General features: G+C 38.4%; 1 protein-coding gene across 1 annotated transcript in view; it reads right to left on the reverse strand.

Annotated features, from left to right (window-relative positions):
• Positions 1 to 19,117, reverse strand: part of Pkhd1 (PKHD1, fibrocystin/polyductin) — a 430,053-nt gene that overhangs the window by 193,531 nt on the left and 217,405 nt on the right. Inside the window, exons 46-47 of the mRNA XM_005369574.2 lie at positions 14,736 to 14,868; positions 12,286 to 12,532 (exon numbers count right to left, since the gene is read on the reverse strand). Of these exons, the coding sequence (XP_005369631.2) occupies positions 12,286 to 12,532; positions 14,736 to 14,868 (380 nt within the window). The remainder of the gene's footprint in view (positions 1 to 12,285; positions 12,533 to 14,735; positions 14,869 to 19,117) is intronic.

The following is a 19,117-nucleotide window of genomic DNA, read 5'->3' on the forward strand; positions in this document are numbered from 1 at the left end:
AACTCTCAATGTCACACACCTCCACCTAATACCCTAGCATTATCACAACCAGGTACCCTGGAGTATCAGGTACCCTAAAAGAAGATATAATAGAGCATTGACATCTGGTCATCTGATACCCACAGATCCCGCATATAAAGAGATCACATTGCTGGCTAGCCAGACTTGGGTTGGGTAACCAAAAGTAACAGTTGATGGAGAAGGAGGTGAAGATGCAGTAGAGCTTATGTTGTTTAGAGATAAAGATCAGAAAGCTAGAATTTAAGTTTGGACCAACAAAATTAATTTAAATAATATACTAAATCAAAAATGTTCAAATATTTTTAACATTCATGACCTATATTTCTTATTTTTTCCTATTATCATTTATACCATTTTGATGGTTATTTAAATCTGAATATAGTTCAATACAATCAATCAGATAGATTTCCAAGAAATTATTCTTAATTCTTAGGAGCAAGAATGTGTCCTAAAAACCCCCTTGTCATTTTGACTAGAGCTAGTTATTTATCAAATTTCTATAATTATCTTTTCTATTAATCAATTAGGCTGCTAGTTTCTAGATTCATTTTATAGATGTTATAATTCAGTTCCTTTAAAAAATTGAGTACATTTTTCCAGTTTCCTAAAGGCTTTTATAAACATGTTTCCTCTTTAAATATTGTCAAAACTCTGATACCATTATGAAGTTCTACTTGTCTTGTGGCCCTTTGGGCCATCCATTGAGTATTCTTCTCTTCGGTCAGCACACAATAACGTGACAATGGCCACTAGGCAAATCAGGGACACACCACTACACACTTGAATCTAAACCAACTTTCTTCTTCCTTCCAAGACAGCTCCTGTAGAGCCCTGAGCCTCCCAAGCCTCTCTCATCCATCTCAACCATTCAGGGTGTGGTTTGCTAGGCAGCCATGAGCAAGCCAACTTTCTGTAGTGTAAATAAAGAAGTAGGTCCCAAGCATGTGTTCATCACAGCTGGTGGCATAGTCATATTGTACATTCCAAAGAGCAAATCAAAATGTAAAAGACCCATCTCCCTGCAGGTAAGATTGACCACTGCCAGGGGCCGAAACTTTGAAGTCAGATGGAGTTCTATCCTTCTAGGCCAAATGTCAGCATTGACAGTGGTGGGCTACTCTGAAAGGCACCAAAAGAACATCAAGAGTCAAAGAACACCATGAAGGGAATTTACCAACCATAATTACTACAATCTTTGCTTGCCCTAAATAGCCACCAATTTCCCTGTGCCCTAAATAGCCACCAATCTCCCTCTCTTTACTGTTAATGAAGCAAAGGAGCACAAAAGTATTTCTAATTTGGAGGAGCCAAGGGAGTCTGCATGGGCCATTAGCAGCAGAGAGCTTCATTACTAGGGGAAGAAGTCTCTCCCTGAACTTCGCATGGCTTTATGTGCAAGAAATCAGGAGGCAACCAGTCAATTTTAAATGTTAACCCTTATGTTCCCATAGGCAACAATTCCTGTACACAATCAGAAACACAAAAGAACTCTGAGGCTCCCAGGCTGCATTTTCTTCCTTCATGAACGTGTCCTGCCTAATAGCATGCTTTGTTAAAGGACTGAATGCTGTACAATGAAATATGTTATGTCTAACCCCATTGACGTCTATTTTCTCCCATATCTCCCTTACCACTTCCCCCTCTACTACACGTATGTTTTCCTTTTTCTTTTTACTGTGGTTATTGACTCATTCAGTTCAGTCATTTGTGTCCATTTGTGCATAGTTATAGAAACATCCTCTACAGCATGAGAATTTTACCAGCAGCTACATCCTCCAAACAGCGATTCCTTTTAAATATTTTATCTACTTATTTTATATGTAGAGATATTTCCTTGTATGTATGTATATGTCCAACAGCAGTATCCTGCCCTTGGAGGCAGGAAGAAGGCATTGGATCTTGGGGATTAGAGTAACTTATAATTGTGATCTGCCATATGTATGCTGAGGATTGAATTCAGGTCCTCTGGAAGCACAGCCAGTGCTCTTAATCACTGAGACATCTCTCTAGCCCCAGGAATGATTCTTTTTAATTAAGTGATATGATTCATTAGAATACTAATGTATTTATTGATAAAACTTCCAAACGAGCATAACAATTTATCATCCTAGTTGCTTAACAGGAATGTAATTCAGTGGCCATATACTGTATAGAACTGTTGGATGTATAGTGCCCACAAAGGATTTGTTAGGCCATCAAACAATACCAGTGGGAACAAGCACTAATTCCTTCATTGTGTTTAACATTAGTTGGGATTTTCTGAGGGCTCATATCTCTACATATTAATAAAAACACTAAATTTGAACTCTAAATATTATCAAATCTGAACAACTGAGAAACAAAACCTCTATAATTATATATTTCCTAAGCCAGATATATAATAGCTGGCCATAATGTTGCCACAAGCAACTTCTAGCTATTTATACTTGCTGCTGCATGCACAGTTTTTATTGCACAAAACAGAGCAAAATCAAAATTTTGAGCAGCACCAACAAATCTTGGTGACATGCCTTTCCATGAGCATCCTTCAAAACCATTCTCAGCTCAAAACACCCCCTACATTAGCCTACCTGCCAACCTCTCACCAGCCACTATACACTGACATTATACACAATTAGTTGTTTTTCCATTGTCTGTGTTTGTGAGAAAGGGGGAAAGAGAGGGAGAAAAAGAATAAGAAAGTGCCTTCAAAACATCGGAGTATTCTGCCTTCTGAGAAAGGCTACAATAAACGTAAAGAAAGGGAAGAGTACAACATCAGTCTTCCACAACTTTCAAGAACTCTCACACCATCATATTCCATGGTTGTAGAGAGTCAGAACGTTTTCTATAATCAGCCTTGTGTTGCTGAAGAATATGGCCCACTAACTGTCCTCCATGAATTCAACTACATCTTTCTATCTTTGTGTAAACTTAGCAAAGGTAAAACTTACTGTAGAGGAACCTGAGTGATGGCTCCATAGTTCCTCAAAGGTACCATGTGCTTTTTGCAACTGATTCCACTCTTTCCATGTTAAGATGCTACCTGTCACTTATTCCATTTTAATCTGTGAGGAATGATGCTCCTTTACTGGCCATGCTACTTGGGTGACACTGTATACACTGTGTTCTCTCTTGTCGATGCCTTATGAATCTAGTTACAAAGCCTTCTTCAAAAAGAATGCATTCTTAGAATGATGCAACTAGGAGGTAGGAAACTATTTAGCAAGGTTATTGAAAAATAATTGTGCCTGTATTAATTAGGAGGATAGGCTAAGATCTATGTTCTCTCTTATGTCTAGATACCTGGTACTGGGCTTAGCTCACTGGTAAACAGCAGCTTCTTGGCCTTTCTCGAAACTTCAAGTTCAGCATCTTCAAATAAACCAAATGCAGCTCTGGTCATCATGTAATCATGCAAATGCCACAAATCAAGTCTTTTTATTCTGGAATGTTAGTTGATAAACATTTCACTAAATTCAGTGATTGCATAGTAGTGTTATTTGTGTGCCTCGGTTTGGGGTTTATTGTGATTGTTAAATAATGTCCTGTTCTATTTGTGCAACCTCTGTTGCCAAGACAGGATAATAAATCTTAAAATCATCCTGTCTCACAGGGTGCTTCGTTAAAGGACTGAATGATACCATTAGTGATGCTTTGCCTATTTATCCCTAGGAAGGAGAGCTAGGTGATTATTAGACGAAAAGCTAGGCCAAAATTTCCATTTGAACTCTTCTTAACTTTTGCATTCATGGAGGCAGGGGGTGCCTCATACTTTGAACACTAACACATTAAGAGCAGTTGCATAGGTAAAAACTGAACGCAAGCACGACAGGAGAGGGTATTAAGCAGGATCTAAGAATCAAGGTGATCAACAAGAACATTAACCTTTCCTTTCCCAGAAGGAGGAAGGGAAAATCAGGGGACACAGTGAACCAAAGATTCAGTTACAAGTGACTCAGATTCTGTGCCCTCCAGGGGATTTTACTGGATTAGGATATGACCATGTGATTATTGGAAATCATTTCCCTTTCTTCAGATATTTGTTACATTTGAGCATAGCTAATTGCTTTACTAGGTGCATTTTCTCATAAATATAAAACCCTATATCACTCTTTTCCATTATAGAATGCCTACGTTTAGTTTTCTGAATAACAGGTGCCACATAGACTTTTTAAAGGTGGGGCTCATTGAGCACTTGTTGTATGTTTGACAATGACCATCTGAAACAAATTCCATTATGCTCATTTTACCAATGTGAGAAATGAAGTAAGAACAGGTTAAGGGACTTGTTGTAAGGAATGCACACAGGACCCTGAGAAGCTGGGATTCTCAGCTGCTTCTGCATCCTCCCGTTTCTCAAGGCTAATGCTGTATTCAGGCATCTGTCCTCACCACACTTGATGTGGAACCTACCAAGCTCAGTAAGATCAGGTGACCAGCCTACAATTTTCAAACGCTTACTCACCCCCATCCATTCACTAAATAGAACGCAAAATCAGAGTCTGATGTGTTCATGTCTAAACAAACTGAAGATTGTTGAAGGCTATAAGTGTCTTGAGACCAACAAGTGAAAACAAATGTGTTTCCCAGTTGACAATTGTGAGGCTTAAATTCTTTTCCCCTCCCTCATTGCATTCTCCCCTCCCACAATAAAGTCTCTACATCACCAGGGAAAGAAAGCATTTGCAGAGGTTGCCAACAGATTGGGGGATGGGGGTGGGGTTCAGTGAAGAAAAGAATTAGCTGTTAAAATATATACTCTAATTAACTGATAGCCCCAGGATAACAAAACACTATAAGACACCATGAAAGGGCACTAAGGGTTATATGATTTCTAAAACTTTGGAGATAAGGATTAAAGCTAGCATTTTAATCCCTTGATCTTCTGAAGAAAAAGTAAACATCATGGAGACCTCATAAACATGGACATAAACCATGAAAAATAATAGGATGAGAAGAACATTTGAAGGTGACAAGTTTTTTTTTAATTTATATAAAACTAATTTAAGTCAATGTGTGTTCAGTGTTGTATTAGCACCAAAAGACATACAACAAACAAAACTACCCAGTTACCCTCCTTAACATCTGCAAAGAAAGGCAGCTTATAAAACAGCGCAGGAATTATGAGTATTGATCAGAGGAAGTCTAAAGAGAGAGCACACAGCAGGGATAACAGAGTGCACAAGATGCTAGGGGAAACTCATCAGAGAAAATCACCTCCATGCTGAGCTCATGGAAGCTGAACCTTATGAACAGAAACAGGCAAAGAGGTAAACATGGGACAGAGAGCTGGGGAAATAGGGTGATGCCAAGGCCTTATTCAGGTAGCAGATATAAAGAGCTGGAGTGGTTTTGCCTCAGGAAGCTCTTGAAAGCACATTTTAAGTGAGGGAAAGAAAGGGAAAACCAGGTCTATTCAGATTAGGGCATCACCAAGTGGCAAGCAAAGAAGGGTCTGTTAGAACAAAACTAAAAGATAAATAAAGCTGGACTAGAGCAGGCAATAGCCAAAGGAAAAGACACAACATGGATCTCTCTTAGAAACGAACCTCTGTAAGCAGGTCAGACTGGAAAAATCCCAGGTATAGAGAAGGTAGGGGAATTGCTGAGACTTTGAGGCTAATTTGAGATCAAGAGTTGATTCCTCCATTTTTTTCTCACTCTGCTTAGGATTGTTATGCCTTTTCAAATGTTTGTGAGTGTGTTTCCAAATTAATTATAGTATCTTTTGCTAGTTCCATAAAAAAATAGCTTGATAATTTAAATGGAGGTTACGTTGAGTCTGTAGGAATGGGAGATATTTTCCTCTTGTTCGTTGTCTTCTGTCAGTGTCTTAATGTTTTCACTGCAGAGGTCCTTCACTTTTTTAGTTAGATATATTTCTAGGTAATTTTTTATAGTTATTGTGAATGAGATATTTTTTCTTGATTTCTTCCTTAGAAAGTTCGTTATCTTATATCCAGTACTGAAAGTTTTTTTCAGGTCTATGAGTTCACTACCAGAGTCTATAGAGCTGTTTCAGGAGAGACTCAAGCCATTTTCTAACAGGGATACTTTTAGGGTTGCTTTTTTCCTGTTTGTGTAACTTTTATTGTTTCTCTTGTCCAATTTCTCTAGCTAAGACTTTCTCCATTATTCTAAAAAAATCTCATTATTATTTCAGAAAATTTGTTTTTAGCATATTTACTATAATGTTGGCTAAAAGTCTGTCATGTGTATTATGTTAAAATATTCTTCTATTTCATCATGAAGAGGTAGTGAACTTGCCATAGGCTTTTCCTGCATGGATTTTGATGATCATGTGATTTCTGTCCTTACTTCTCCAACAGAGAGTTCTGCTCAACCTGGTTATTCAAATACAGGAAAATGAAACTAGATCCACACATCTGGTCCAACACAAACACACACAAAATATTCAAACTAAGTTACACAAAATTTAAAAGATTTTGCACAGCAACAACAACAACAAAGAAAGGACGGAAGAGAAAAGGGAAAGAAAAATCAGTGAAGCAATGATACAACCTGTAATGGGGGAACAAACAAAAGCTTGCTAACTAGAGTGCAGACAAGGCATTAATATTTAGAATATGCAAAGATTTTTTTAAATACCAGGAAGAGAAAACAAATCAATTAATAAATAAGTATAACAACTAATTAAAAAGACAGTTTTCTGGAAAAAGAAATACCAATGGCTAATAAAAAATTGAAATGTATTCAACATCCTCAGTCACCAGGCGTATGCCTAAAGTTAAAACCACCTTGACATTATACCTTACGGTAATCAGAAAGACCATTATCAAGGTAGCAAACAAGAGAAAGTGTAGGTGATTTGTGAAGAAAAGCCTTCACTCACTTCTGTGGGAATGTCAAATTGGTATGGCCACTATGAAAACCACTGTGGAGGTGCCTCACAAAAACAAAACTATAATACCATATGATCTACTTATGCCACTTCTCAGTAGAGGCCTAAAGGATTATGAGTCACCATTCCAGAGACACTTTCATGTCCATGCTCATGGATATAGTAGCCACATTTGCTAAGAAACTCCATCAACCTCGATGCCCATCTAATGATGAAAGAGTAAATAAAATGTAGACCATACAATGGTATTTCATTCAGCAGTCAGAAAAAAAATAAAATCATGATATTCTGAGGAAAATGCATGGAACAAGGAATTATTTTGGTAAATGAAGTAAGACTGACTTAGAACAAGACCCATAAGATTCATCACACACACGGAATCTAATTTTAAACCTATGTGTGCATTTTGCATGGTATGTGTCCACAAGTTCTTATCTCATATGCACAATGTAAATTAAAACTCTCTCTCTCTTTCTCTCTCTCTCATCTCTGTGTGTGTATCTATCTTTTATGAAACTAGCAATGGAACCATGAAATCAGAGATAAAACTCCTAAAATGGGTGAAAGAAAAAAGAAAGATAATGAAATAGTTGTGACCTGAAAACCAAGGGGGTGGGTGGTGGTTTGATAATGATCCCTCAAAGGAGTGTGTATTTTAATGCTTGGTCCACAATTGATGGAATGATTTGTTAAGGATTACGAGCTGTGGCCTTGCTGGAGGATGTGTGTCACTGGGGGTAAGCTTTGAGGCCAGGCCTTCCTGAGTAAACGTCTCTTCCTCAAGCTTATGGATCAAGGTGTAAGCTCTTAGCAACTGCTCTGGCACCATGCCTGCTTGCCTGCTGCCATACTTCCTGTCATGATGGCCACAGACTCTAATCCTCTGAAACTGTAAGTCACAAGTAAATTCTATCTTCTATAAATTGCCTTGCTCACAGTGTCTTATCACAGCAATAGAACACTAACTAAGACAGGGTGACTATTTGAAGTGATGAAGGGGATCAACATGAGGGTAGGCTGGTGTCAGAGTTGAGGGTAGGTAGGGGTAATGAATGAAAGCAAAACATAAGTAAACACATATATGGAAATATTGTAATAATCCATTCTATTGTGTGCTAACATTAAAAACACTTTTTAAATAGAAGGAGGATAAGAAATAAAAAGGTAGGAAGGAATGAGTGAGGAAGGGAGGGGAGAAAGTAAGAGAGGGGAGAGGGAGGGAGAGGAAAAGGGGGAGAAGGAACCTGGTAGTCAACTAATGGGACAAAATAGGTTTTTTAAAAAAAAAACAGATAACTTGTGTGTTTGGTTAAGACCAGCATTTATCTTAGTGTGGTCTTAGGCACCCATGGAGGAGCAATTCTGTGGAGTAAAGACATTAGTCCAAGCAATCACACTGAGTTTGAAATGGATGTAAAATACACAAGTGGAATTACTGAGAGCTGCTTAGTAGAGGTAAAAGCAACCCACAAATACCAGTCACAGATCTTTCTCATTTGAAATTTTGTAGTAGACACTTTTATTTAAAAAGTAAAAAAGGAGCACTAATAGTAAATCTGATCATAGAGTATCTCAATGTGCCCTAAATCGCACTTCAGCATCACCAGCAACCACAAGTTGTTGAAACTTGATCATAGAGTATTTCAGTGTGCCCTAAATTGCACTTCAACATCACCAGCAACCGCAAGTTGTTGAAGCTTGTCACATTATCTTTTCATAACATCCTAGAAATATGATGTCTAATTTATCCTTAGAGCACATCACAATTTATACTAGCCATATTTCATATGTTCAGTAACCACGTGTGTTAACATATCAGCCAATGAAGATTGAAATGCGGTAGAGTAGTTGAACTTGAAGAAACGTTGGGGAATTATCACTGAATGTGAAAATAACTCAGATGACTTGGGAAGCACATATGTTTTTGAAGGAAAAGGAAGGTTCACAGATTCTCTAAAGACAACTGCATTTAAAGGACAGAGAAAGGAGTGGATGAATTCAAGAAAACAGTGTTTTCCAGACACAAAATGGTAGATGTACATATGAACTCACAGAGACTATGATAGCATGAGCAATATCTGTGTAAATTCAAGCCAGACAGGATGCCATCAAGGAAGAGAGAAAGGGGACATCAGTCCCACCACTAGCTTAGGAGCTATTGGCAATTGATTAATGCAAGGGAAAGCCAGATTTCTTCAATGGAGTGGTATCTAGCATATCAATCACACGCAAAGAAAGGCTCCAATCCCCAGGAGTAGAAGGTCAGCATAAACCGAACTCAATAGGAAGCAAGAAAGATTTTGAGGAAGTTGGGAGGAGGGGGTGAAAATGATCAAAATAAACTGTATAAAATTCTTAATGAAAACCTTTAAAAGAAGGTCTAAATCAATAAAAATATTAAAAAGATCTAAAAGCATACATGCACTCACGCACACAAACCCACACTATTGACAGCATTATACATGTAATTATACATAAAAGCAGAGGAAAATATTCATGTCAATCTGGAGATTGGAATAAAAGAGGGATATAAGAGTCAAGATGGTTCTGTGAGTAAACATGCCAGCCACCAAGTGTGAAAATCTAAGTCCAATTCCACGAACTTACACGGTAGGCCTTCTCCTCTGACTTTCATACATGGGCTATGGCATGCACACACATCCTCCTCCACTCACAGTAAATAAATAGAAATGGAATTAAAAATTTTTAAAAGAAAACTCCCACAACTCTGGGTCCTTTCATCACTAGGGAAAGTGTTGTTGACATAATAGTCTAGGATAAGGTCCTGTATTGAGATCATCATCCTGGGTTCCTAGAAAACTTTGCTAGAAGCAGGAGCTTGGGAATAAACCCTTCCCGCGATACCAATGACACAGGAATCACCATGAAGATGAAGCATGTTGTCACTTAACAAATAATAAATATGACTCTGCCTTGTACAAGGCAGCCATTTGTTCTTCACTTGGACACTGAGTATTATGACCAATTTTAAATATTTACTTGCTTCTGTCAAGCAAACTGTTGGTGTTGAGTCTGGGAAAGTTCTAGCATAGATGTGGGCTCCAGTCAGTGCAAGGAAGACAGTGAGTGACAGGATTCTAAGATCACTCACATCAAACAAAGAACTTAGGGACATTGAGTGAAAAGGAGATAGAGATGGGGTCTAACAAAAGAAATCACCCCAAGTATTGGATGTTAGCAAACGGGAGGAGAGTGGAGCTTTGTTTGTACAGCTATATAGAGCCTTGCTCTCTGCCCTTTGGGGACTGCTTGCTGAGAGAAGGGGAAAACAGTTGAAAGTAAAGACAGCAGCTCTTGCCCCAGGGTAAATAGCACAACAAATTAATCCTTTCTCCATGAAACACAACAAACTTTGGATCTAAGCTGAATTCAAATTGCTCATTAGCACTGACATGTTCCTAATGAGGTTCTAATGCTCTGGGACAAAGATCAAGCCACTGAGCACAAAGAGGGAGGGGCAAAAGCCGGGAGTGGAGAATTAGAAGGACCTGGGAGGGCACTGCCCAAAAGTTCATTTCCATCACTTAGGCTTTCTCAGGGTGTCTGAGGTCTGGGGTCCGGACTGAAGGTCTGAAGAGTTTCCCATTGCTGCCTTGTGAGAGCCATAGACTGCTTTGAACTGCCTGGCTTCACAGCTCATATAATCTAACAGTCTTCTAGGGAGGGCACAAGGGCCATAACACCACCGGGACCATGCTGAGGTTTCCCTAGGACTGATTTGTGACAGCTGAGCATTTGTGCCTAGACCTGTGAGTCCACTTGAAATTTTGAAATAGAAGTCTGGGTAGAAAAGCAATGAATCTTCTTGGATGTTGTGTACTAAGGAGGTTTCCAGGGCATGGAGTTTTGTATTTTAAAACTGGGGAGGAGGTGCATTAAGATCAAACAAGGTCACTATTTCACCCTACCATGAGTGTTTGGGGCGTGTTTGAAAATAACAGACTAGGATGAGCATGACCTGTCTCTGCAGCAAAGGGCTGCACAGCCCCAAAGATCTCCAAGAACAGATGCTGGGAAAAGCCTGATGATTAGCATAGCCTTCTTCACAATGCCTACTACCACTACACACACACACACACACACACACACACACACACACACACACGAGATCACCTAAGCAAACCTGAAAGAAAGCCGTTTTAGAAGGAGTTTGACAGATTCATATAGATAAAATCATACATGTACATGATGTCCCTGTTCACTACACAAACCTCTTATTATCATGTAGGGGAAAAAATCATATAAGAATAAAAGCACTAACTTTCATAGATTCCCCAAACATGCCTTCAAGTCGGGTTTTTGTGAAAGCATACTGATAATAATGATAATTAATATTAGGCTACATTCCTGAGAATAAAGAAAGCAATTTATTCTCAGCACAAGAAAATCTGAAATGCAAACATCCCCCTCTATCACTCTTATGCTACTCGGTGGGATTTGGGGTCCTTTCGCAGCAGCAGAGAAAATAATGAATACTTTGGAAAGCAGAGAGAGAAAATATTTGGACTATTCAAAGATAACTCTAATTTTAAGCCTTCCAAAAGAAAATGAGAAAATGGACTTTTCTATGCACTCAGTATGCAGCTAGTACAACCCTGGACTCTTCCACCCTCCCCCCTCTAGAGAACACGGGTTCAAGTAAGTTGCCAGTGTGGTCTGACCGAATTACTTGGCTTAATATTCATGGAGTTGGGACACTTAAAGGGAGGAAATAAGTGTGGCTAAATATATACAATGCATTTGAAATAGGTAAAAGGGAGAGCCCCAGACACTCCACTATCATTACCTGGAAATTAAAGAGAGCAGAAGCAATCCTATTATACATTATAAACAGCCCAGCTGCTGACTTAATGGTAGTTTGAGTAGCATAACCAAGGAGTCCTTGCTCCAATATTAATAGGAAAGGTATTGTATGGATCCAATAGTTCATGAAATTAACAAGGAAAATGAACTAGACGGAAGCAACCTGGCGTAAGAGAAGGCATCCGCAATTGCTCCCCTGAAGCACACTGAGCACTTAAAAAGAGCTTGGGGAAAGTGCATGTATATAAATGAGGAGGGCATTATTGGAATTTTAAATAGTACTTTCCATTTAAATAAATTTCAAATATTTTGTTGGTCATGAGTCTTTTCAAGAAGAAGCTGTTGACTCAAAATGTCAATAAGCGGTCATGGGCTATAACATCTGACCTCAAGGTATTGACAGCTGCTATTTGAGTCAGCCTAAAATGGCCAGAGATTCATGGTTTCACAGTGGTCAACATTAGTCCCACTTCACTTTTAGAGAAATAAAAGTTTCAGCTCATCAGAAAACAATTTCCCTTCAATAAGCTTAGGCCTGACTGAGTGGTATGTGTATGCCCATTGACAAGCTAAGAAGTATAGTTAATGCTACTTACAAATGAATAGACATACGATGGAGGACAACACTTTCCCCACAAATGCTCCCAGGGACAATATGACTGAAGCTTGCATTGACCAAGCATGTATCGGGGAGGGTCTCCATAGAAGGAAGAATGTGACTTCCATTTTTCCCAGACAGGGACCCATCCAAGTCTTCCAAAACTGCCGCATGAGGAAATGGAAATGCTACTAAATTTGGAGAGTTTTCAAACTTTAATTCTCTGGTCTTCACAGTAAATCCACCTACAAAATAGAAGACAGACTGTTATACATGACATGAATCTGTTATTACAGAACTAAATTCACAAGGTTTCTATCAGTACTTTATCTGGAATGTTCTATAATTTCATAATTCATTCAGTCATCCATGAAAGAAAAAAAGAACACAAATATTCTCTTATGTCAGGATACATGTGCTAGAGATATTGGGGGCCAAGAACTGCATGGCCAGCCACTATTCAGTTTATTACGTGGGGCAGTTATTTTGTTTTAGAGGTTATTTTACTCTCCAAGAAACATTTGACATTCTTTTGAGTTATTATTGTCTGTCACAGCTGTCACATTGGTGGCGCTACTGACAACTGGGGAGAATGGGAAAGTTCCCTACAATGAGTAGAATTTTTTAGATAACAAAAGAATAGACTCAGATATCAATCATACCATGGAGGGAGGGCTCTTCTATTAAGAAATAGAAACAACAAACATTAGTTCTCTGAAGACCAAAGGTGTTACACTCTAATATCTCAATCTTTTGGCTTCCATTCCTCTACCATAGCCTAACCTCATCAATGATACCTCAAACTGTGAGGTGTATACCTTAATTTTCTTATTATACTCACTTTCAAAACCAATATTCTATTAACCATTAGTATAAATGATCTTAAGAACACATTTTTTAAGTCCTAGTTCAAGCCACACTTCTCAGCTCATTCTCTCATGTCACGATCATTGCCAGTCCATCTACCTAGAAACATGTTTATACCATACATCCTCATCACTGAGGGAGAAAAGCGCACAATGCTCAAGACATACATCACATACTATAGTGTTATGCACATTATAAACTACAGAAAAAATAAATGAGAACAAGATGCTCACAGATGTAACATTTTTGCTCTGCTTATCAGTGGATTACATGCAGTGAAGCAAGCCATGTGTGAAAAACTTCTTAATTCCATATTCTGTAATGTATAACACTTACTAACACCCTCACCTCTATAATTTTCTTATGTTGGACATGTGTTTCATTTCCCAAGAAAACCTAATCTATAAAATCTCTAAGATTCTGCCTCTGTTATTTGTAGTACTTGGAAATCATGCTTTCCTGTTGCAGTTTTCTCTTCAACCTTTGATGCCCAAGAGAGTCACTTCTCCAGGGCACACCCATTCCTGGCCCTTCACTGACTGTGTTCAATTCACCAAGACTATACTCTCATCACCTTTTGGAAATTAGGTTCTCAGACCCTCCTTTTTGAACAAGTATGTGTTTTTCCTGATTGAACCCTCTAGATCCGTATGTAGATCCAATAACAGACAAGTTTTTAAATAAATGAAAAGTTCATTCACCCAACATCACCCAGTGACAAGAGCTTCTTTTTTCGGTGTCCAATGAATGATATAAAATCATCAGGGAATTGGAGAACTATGAGCTGAAGGGCACTTTAATATATCTATGACGATCTCAGTCTTAAACTAAAATTTCCCGATCTTTGCCTACACAGGGGTAAAATAGTAAAGTGGAGACTGGCTGATTATTCATTTAATTAAAAAAACAAACAATTATCTAAATTGGTGATTCAAACCACAAGAGCATATTTACTTGAATTACTTGCTTTGGCTGTTTACAACGATCAGATCAACTAAATTGTTCTCTGCCTCTTTCCACCTTGGCCTCTGAGTCCTCCGAGGAGTTATTTCTCACCACTCTGTGTAGCAGTTGACAAGTTAGCAAGAGTTGCCTGTCTTTCTTTGTACACATCACAGCCCAAGTTGCTGAAAACTTTAAGTACCCTCGTTCTGGATCTTTCAGCAATGGTGTGTGTGTGTGTGTGTGTGTGTAAACCTGTATAAGTCCATGTGCCCATCACCCATCTAATGTCATTTATTCATCTCACCAACAAAAGTTCTCACTGGGCAACAGTCTCTCTTCCATGTACCAGTGTAAAAGCAGGCACTAGCCAAGAGAGATGTCTCCAGTTCATGAAGCTCCGAGTCCAGATGAGACATGACAGGATGTCATGGTCACTGAAATATGCAGAGGACAGGGACAACAGATGACATGCAGGGAGCACCTAGCCTCCCGGATTCCTTTGAGGAACGTAACAGTTTGTGTTGATATAATCTTGCAACTGAAAGTAATATTGACTCATCAAAGCTTCTGCCACTGTTTGTCAGACTCATCTGATGCTGCTCTTATTTACCATCTGTCCTGTCTGCTCAAACTTACCCTGTCCTTGGGAACAGCCAGAACAGGTTCTGATGGCCACACAGTTCAGATCAAAATTAACAAAAGTTGTATTAGAAATCGTCAGTTCCCATCTTTTGGGCGTTTTAATCCCAGCTGACATACATAGACTTCCCTACAAATTTTTTTAAAAACAGAAAGATAAACAGAGAAACAAAGTAAGACTAACAGTCATATGAGATGTAGTTGTAATCACAAGTAAAAAATAATTAAAACGAGAAAACTTAAAGCTACATAGTGAAATCATTGAAACATCAAAACACTTGTTACTAATAGATATGAAATAACATATCTAGAAAACAGAAACCATATACCTAAAAAATAAAAATACAGAAATTCCAATCAAGGAAAAAAGTAAAACATGTCCGTAAAGTGCAAGGGGTGCATGGTAAGTAGCCACATTTGAAAATGTCTAACAGGTAAAATAGGGAAATAGAATTAAAGTACAATACATCAAGTAGAATTTTAGATTTTTTTTTAAAAAGTATCAGCTTCAAGTAGCTATGAAAACTACTACAGCTCATGTATTGATCATGGAATATGAAATGGAGTAGCTGCAAGGGAAGCCACTTAGCAGCTTCTCATCATGCCTCATATGGAACAACCATTCAATTGAGAAGGAACAGACATACAAAAATCATTCATAAATGCTTATACCAAATGGTTCATTATCACAAGACCTGGAAAACAATTCAAACGGTTTTCAACAAATGAAAGAACAAAAGAACTATGTTTCATTGGTGCAGCAGTATATAATTCATAAGCAATAAGGAATAAAATCCTATTAAAAATAACAAGTTGAATGAATACCTGAAAACATTTGGCACCAAAAGAAACCAATCCCAAAATGTTGCCTGCCATATGATCTCACTTATGTAATTATTGAGCAAGACCCCTTCCCAACAGAGAGCAGATTAGTGGTGGCTCAGCATTAGTGGTCAGCAAAGGATGTGGTTAGAGAGACGAAGCCCAGGGCAGCTGAGGTTGAGACAACTCTTCTGTATATTGATTATGGTAGTTGTGGCGACACAAATTTATACATGTGTTGAAATGTAGAAAAACACATCAAAAAGGTTAGCTTCTTTACAGATAATACAGAAAAGAAATCTTGTTTAAATATCCAAAATGACACAACTCTTTCTATATTTTCCCACAAAAACTTCCTCAGCAAACCCATTCACCTAAGCTATTAGCTCTGAATTTTTCCATTGTTAAAAGTCATTGCACAATTGAGAACTGTTTCTTTTTCAAAAATCTGCAATAGGAAAAAAACAGCAACCAATATAAACAAACAAGGAAAATACATAAAATCTTGGTGTAAGTAAAGTTAGTATACAAGTCCAAGGAAAATGAAAACAGTGTAATTAATATGATTCTATTCCTAATAAAGTAAGTGTTGAAAACATCACAAATGTACAAAGAGACAGTACTAATGAAGGGGGCAAGAAGCAAGCAAAAGTTCTCCAGTTCTCCAGACAGAAGTGACTGTCTACTGGTTCCTGGGTGTGATCACCCTGCCTGCACCAGGTGAATTATCAACCCGTCCTGGCCGTGGACAATATAGGAATAGAAAACTGTTGATTGAGCAAGCTGGGGAGTTGTATTCAGGATCAGGGATGAAGGAATCTTAAAGAAATGACGGCATGAAAAGATAGGAAAGTGGGAATGGAAGGAAGTTGAAAGCTATAAGAAACACAGGGTGTGGTACCAAAAGAGGATGGGTAATGGGGAGTGAAGAAGACAGATGAGTAAGACAGATGAGTAAGAACAAAGTGTGCTGATGTATCTACACAGATATCACGACAAAATGCTGCTTTGTACTTTAGCTTAAACAATTAATTTATAAAGGAAAATGTCTGGTGGGCAAATGTCTGAAAGGACAGTCAAAGTGGGTGATCTGTTGCCAGACACCAGACCACTGCAGAGGACAGGGAAGCACACACACTGGACGTCCCTGTTACCAGACGCCAGACCACTGCAGAGGACAGGGAAGCACACACACTGGACGTCCCTGTTACCAGACGCCAGACCACTGCAGAGGACAGGGAAGCACACACACTGGAAGTCCCTGTTACCAGACGCCAGACCACTGCAGAGGACAGGGAAGCACACACACTGGAAGGCCCTAGAGCTCTGAATAAAAGGACTAGCTCTTGAAAAGTATCTGCTTCTTTGGTGACTGGCTCAGAGGAAGAGCACTTTAAACCTGAGTTTTTCTCACAGAAGGAGTAAGATGAATTACATGAGCTCAGAGTATAAGTTTTCAAACTCCAAGAGTCTATACAGATTTTTTCAAATGAGGAAAACAAGGTAGAAAATGGTTAGAAACTGTCAAATACCAACAATTCCTGTTGGAAATTCAATAAACAGAATTTGATCATGAGAAAATATTTGGTACAGTCAGAAAATGGAATAATACACTATGACTGGAGTAAATTACCAGAGCACGAGAAGACAGACAAAGCTCATGGACATATTATTGTGCCAAAGAAACCCAGGAACAATAATGTGCTCTGTGACTGTGTTATATCAAATAATGAGAAGGAAAAAATCAATTCATATCACCAGGAGTCTGAATCATGGTTCCCCTTTAGCTGAGGATACTTGTGTTTAAATCTGGGGGAAAGGGAAGCCAGTAAAGGAAAATGGGTAGTGTTTCTTATCAGGGTGGTATATGGTTGATTTGCTTTATTAAGAAAAACACATTGTGATCATTATTGTTATATACAGACATATGTGTGTAAGTGTACACACACACACACACACACAAAAAGAGAAGAACAAAATCCGCAAAATCTCTCTTTTTTTTTTTGCTGGGCTTGTGTATTTGGTTTCAGGACTGACCACTATGTACCGGATAACCAATAAGGGGGCTCATCCCTGGGAGAGGCTAATTCTTCTTTCTCCAGCAATTGTTAGTAGCCTGTATCCAATCAGGGAAAAGAGACTATCAATTTGAGAGCTGGAGGGTATATAGGAGGGATTGGAGGGAGAAAAGGAAAGGGGGAGCTGATGTAATTCTACTTTAATTAAAACTTTACTGACAAAATACATTGTGTACTTTTCTCTGTAAATATTTTCGTATAAAATTTACTTTCAAAGGAAGAACCAATAGAGCGTAAAAGAAGCAGAGGATAAAAGGATAGGTAAAGGAAGAAGGTAAACAAAACCTCATCCCTAGCTGAGAAGCTTCTGACCACTGAGGATTGCCGGAATGGGGAAGAGAGTTTCCTTCAGGGCTGTAGCCCCCGAGAAGCTACCCATGTTCCAGAGGATGGTCCTATGTCCTTCACTTGCAGGTATCACAAAGTGGACTCAGTGGATTATCTTTTAGAAAAATTACATGACAATGAGAGTAAATAGTGGGGCAGATAACAGAGAAGATGGAGTGGAAAGAATGGAGGAGTGGACTTGATCATACCCTGTTATATGCATGACTGAAGATCTTGAGCAGGAAGAAAAGAAGAAAAAGATTGAAGTTAAAAAATTGAAGTCTGGCATTGCTGAGGTATAGTTTAGCATCGTTAATGTAATTACAACATCATCACAACCAGCAGGCATGTTAAAAATTTAATCCCAATAGCTAGAATGTCAAAACATAATGAGTATGTGAGAAATGAGAAAAATACCTTTGAAAAGATGCAACGCAGGACAATACAAATCAAGTTAGAAAAATGGGGGAAATGAAAACAAAAATAATGATCAAAACTGAAAGCACAAAACAAGACAGTAGAAAATGCAAATACGTGGGAGACATGAGCACGGATGGTAATTGAAACCGTGTGAGAAAATGAGATTTCTCCCAGCGGGAGCGAGCATATTGAGAAAAGAGGGGCCCTGCAACAGAATTCAGAGAAACGAAAAAGATGAAAGGTCTAAACTGGGCTAGACAAATCCCCAATGAAAATGAGAAATAACCCCTGGAGAAAATGGACGAAGAATGAAACAGCTCCACCAACACGTGCTGAATACTTTAATTCACATTTTACAAATATTTTCAAATGAGTGAAAAAGTTGAAAGTCCAGAGAATTTTATGATTAACAATGATCTAGATTCAAGTATTTACACTATGCCATCTTATTCTTATCACCTACTTTTTTTCTGGTAAATCACATGGAATATATTTACAGACATACATTATACCACACCTATACACATAAATGTGCATCATTTAAACACATGTCTGATATAACTATAATGCCATTACCCCTTCTGCAAAACTGTCTGGCCGCTTTAAACAAATACCAAATTATTTCCAATAGCAACACAAAGACAGCCAGCCTGAAATACTCAGAAACATAAGGAGACCAAAATTTAAATCCAAACCAGGGTGTTTCTATAAATGAAAGGGGATGACGATTAA

Source organism: Microtus ochrogaster, unplaced genomic scaffold (assembly GCF_000317375.1).
Source record: "Microtus ochrogaster isolate Prairie Vole_2 unplaced genomic scaffold, MicOch1.0 UNK52, whole genome shotgun sequence".
Taxonomy (NCBI): Eukaryota; Metazoa; Chordata; class Mammalia; order Rodentia; family Cricetidae; genus Microtus; species Microtus ochrogaster.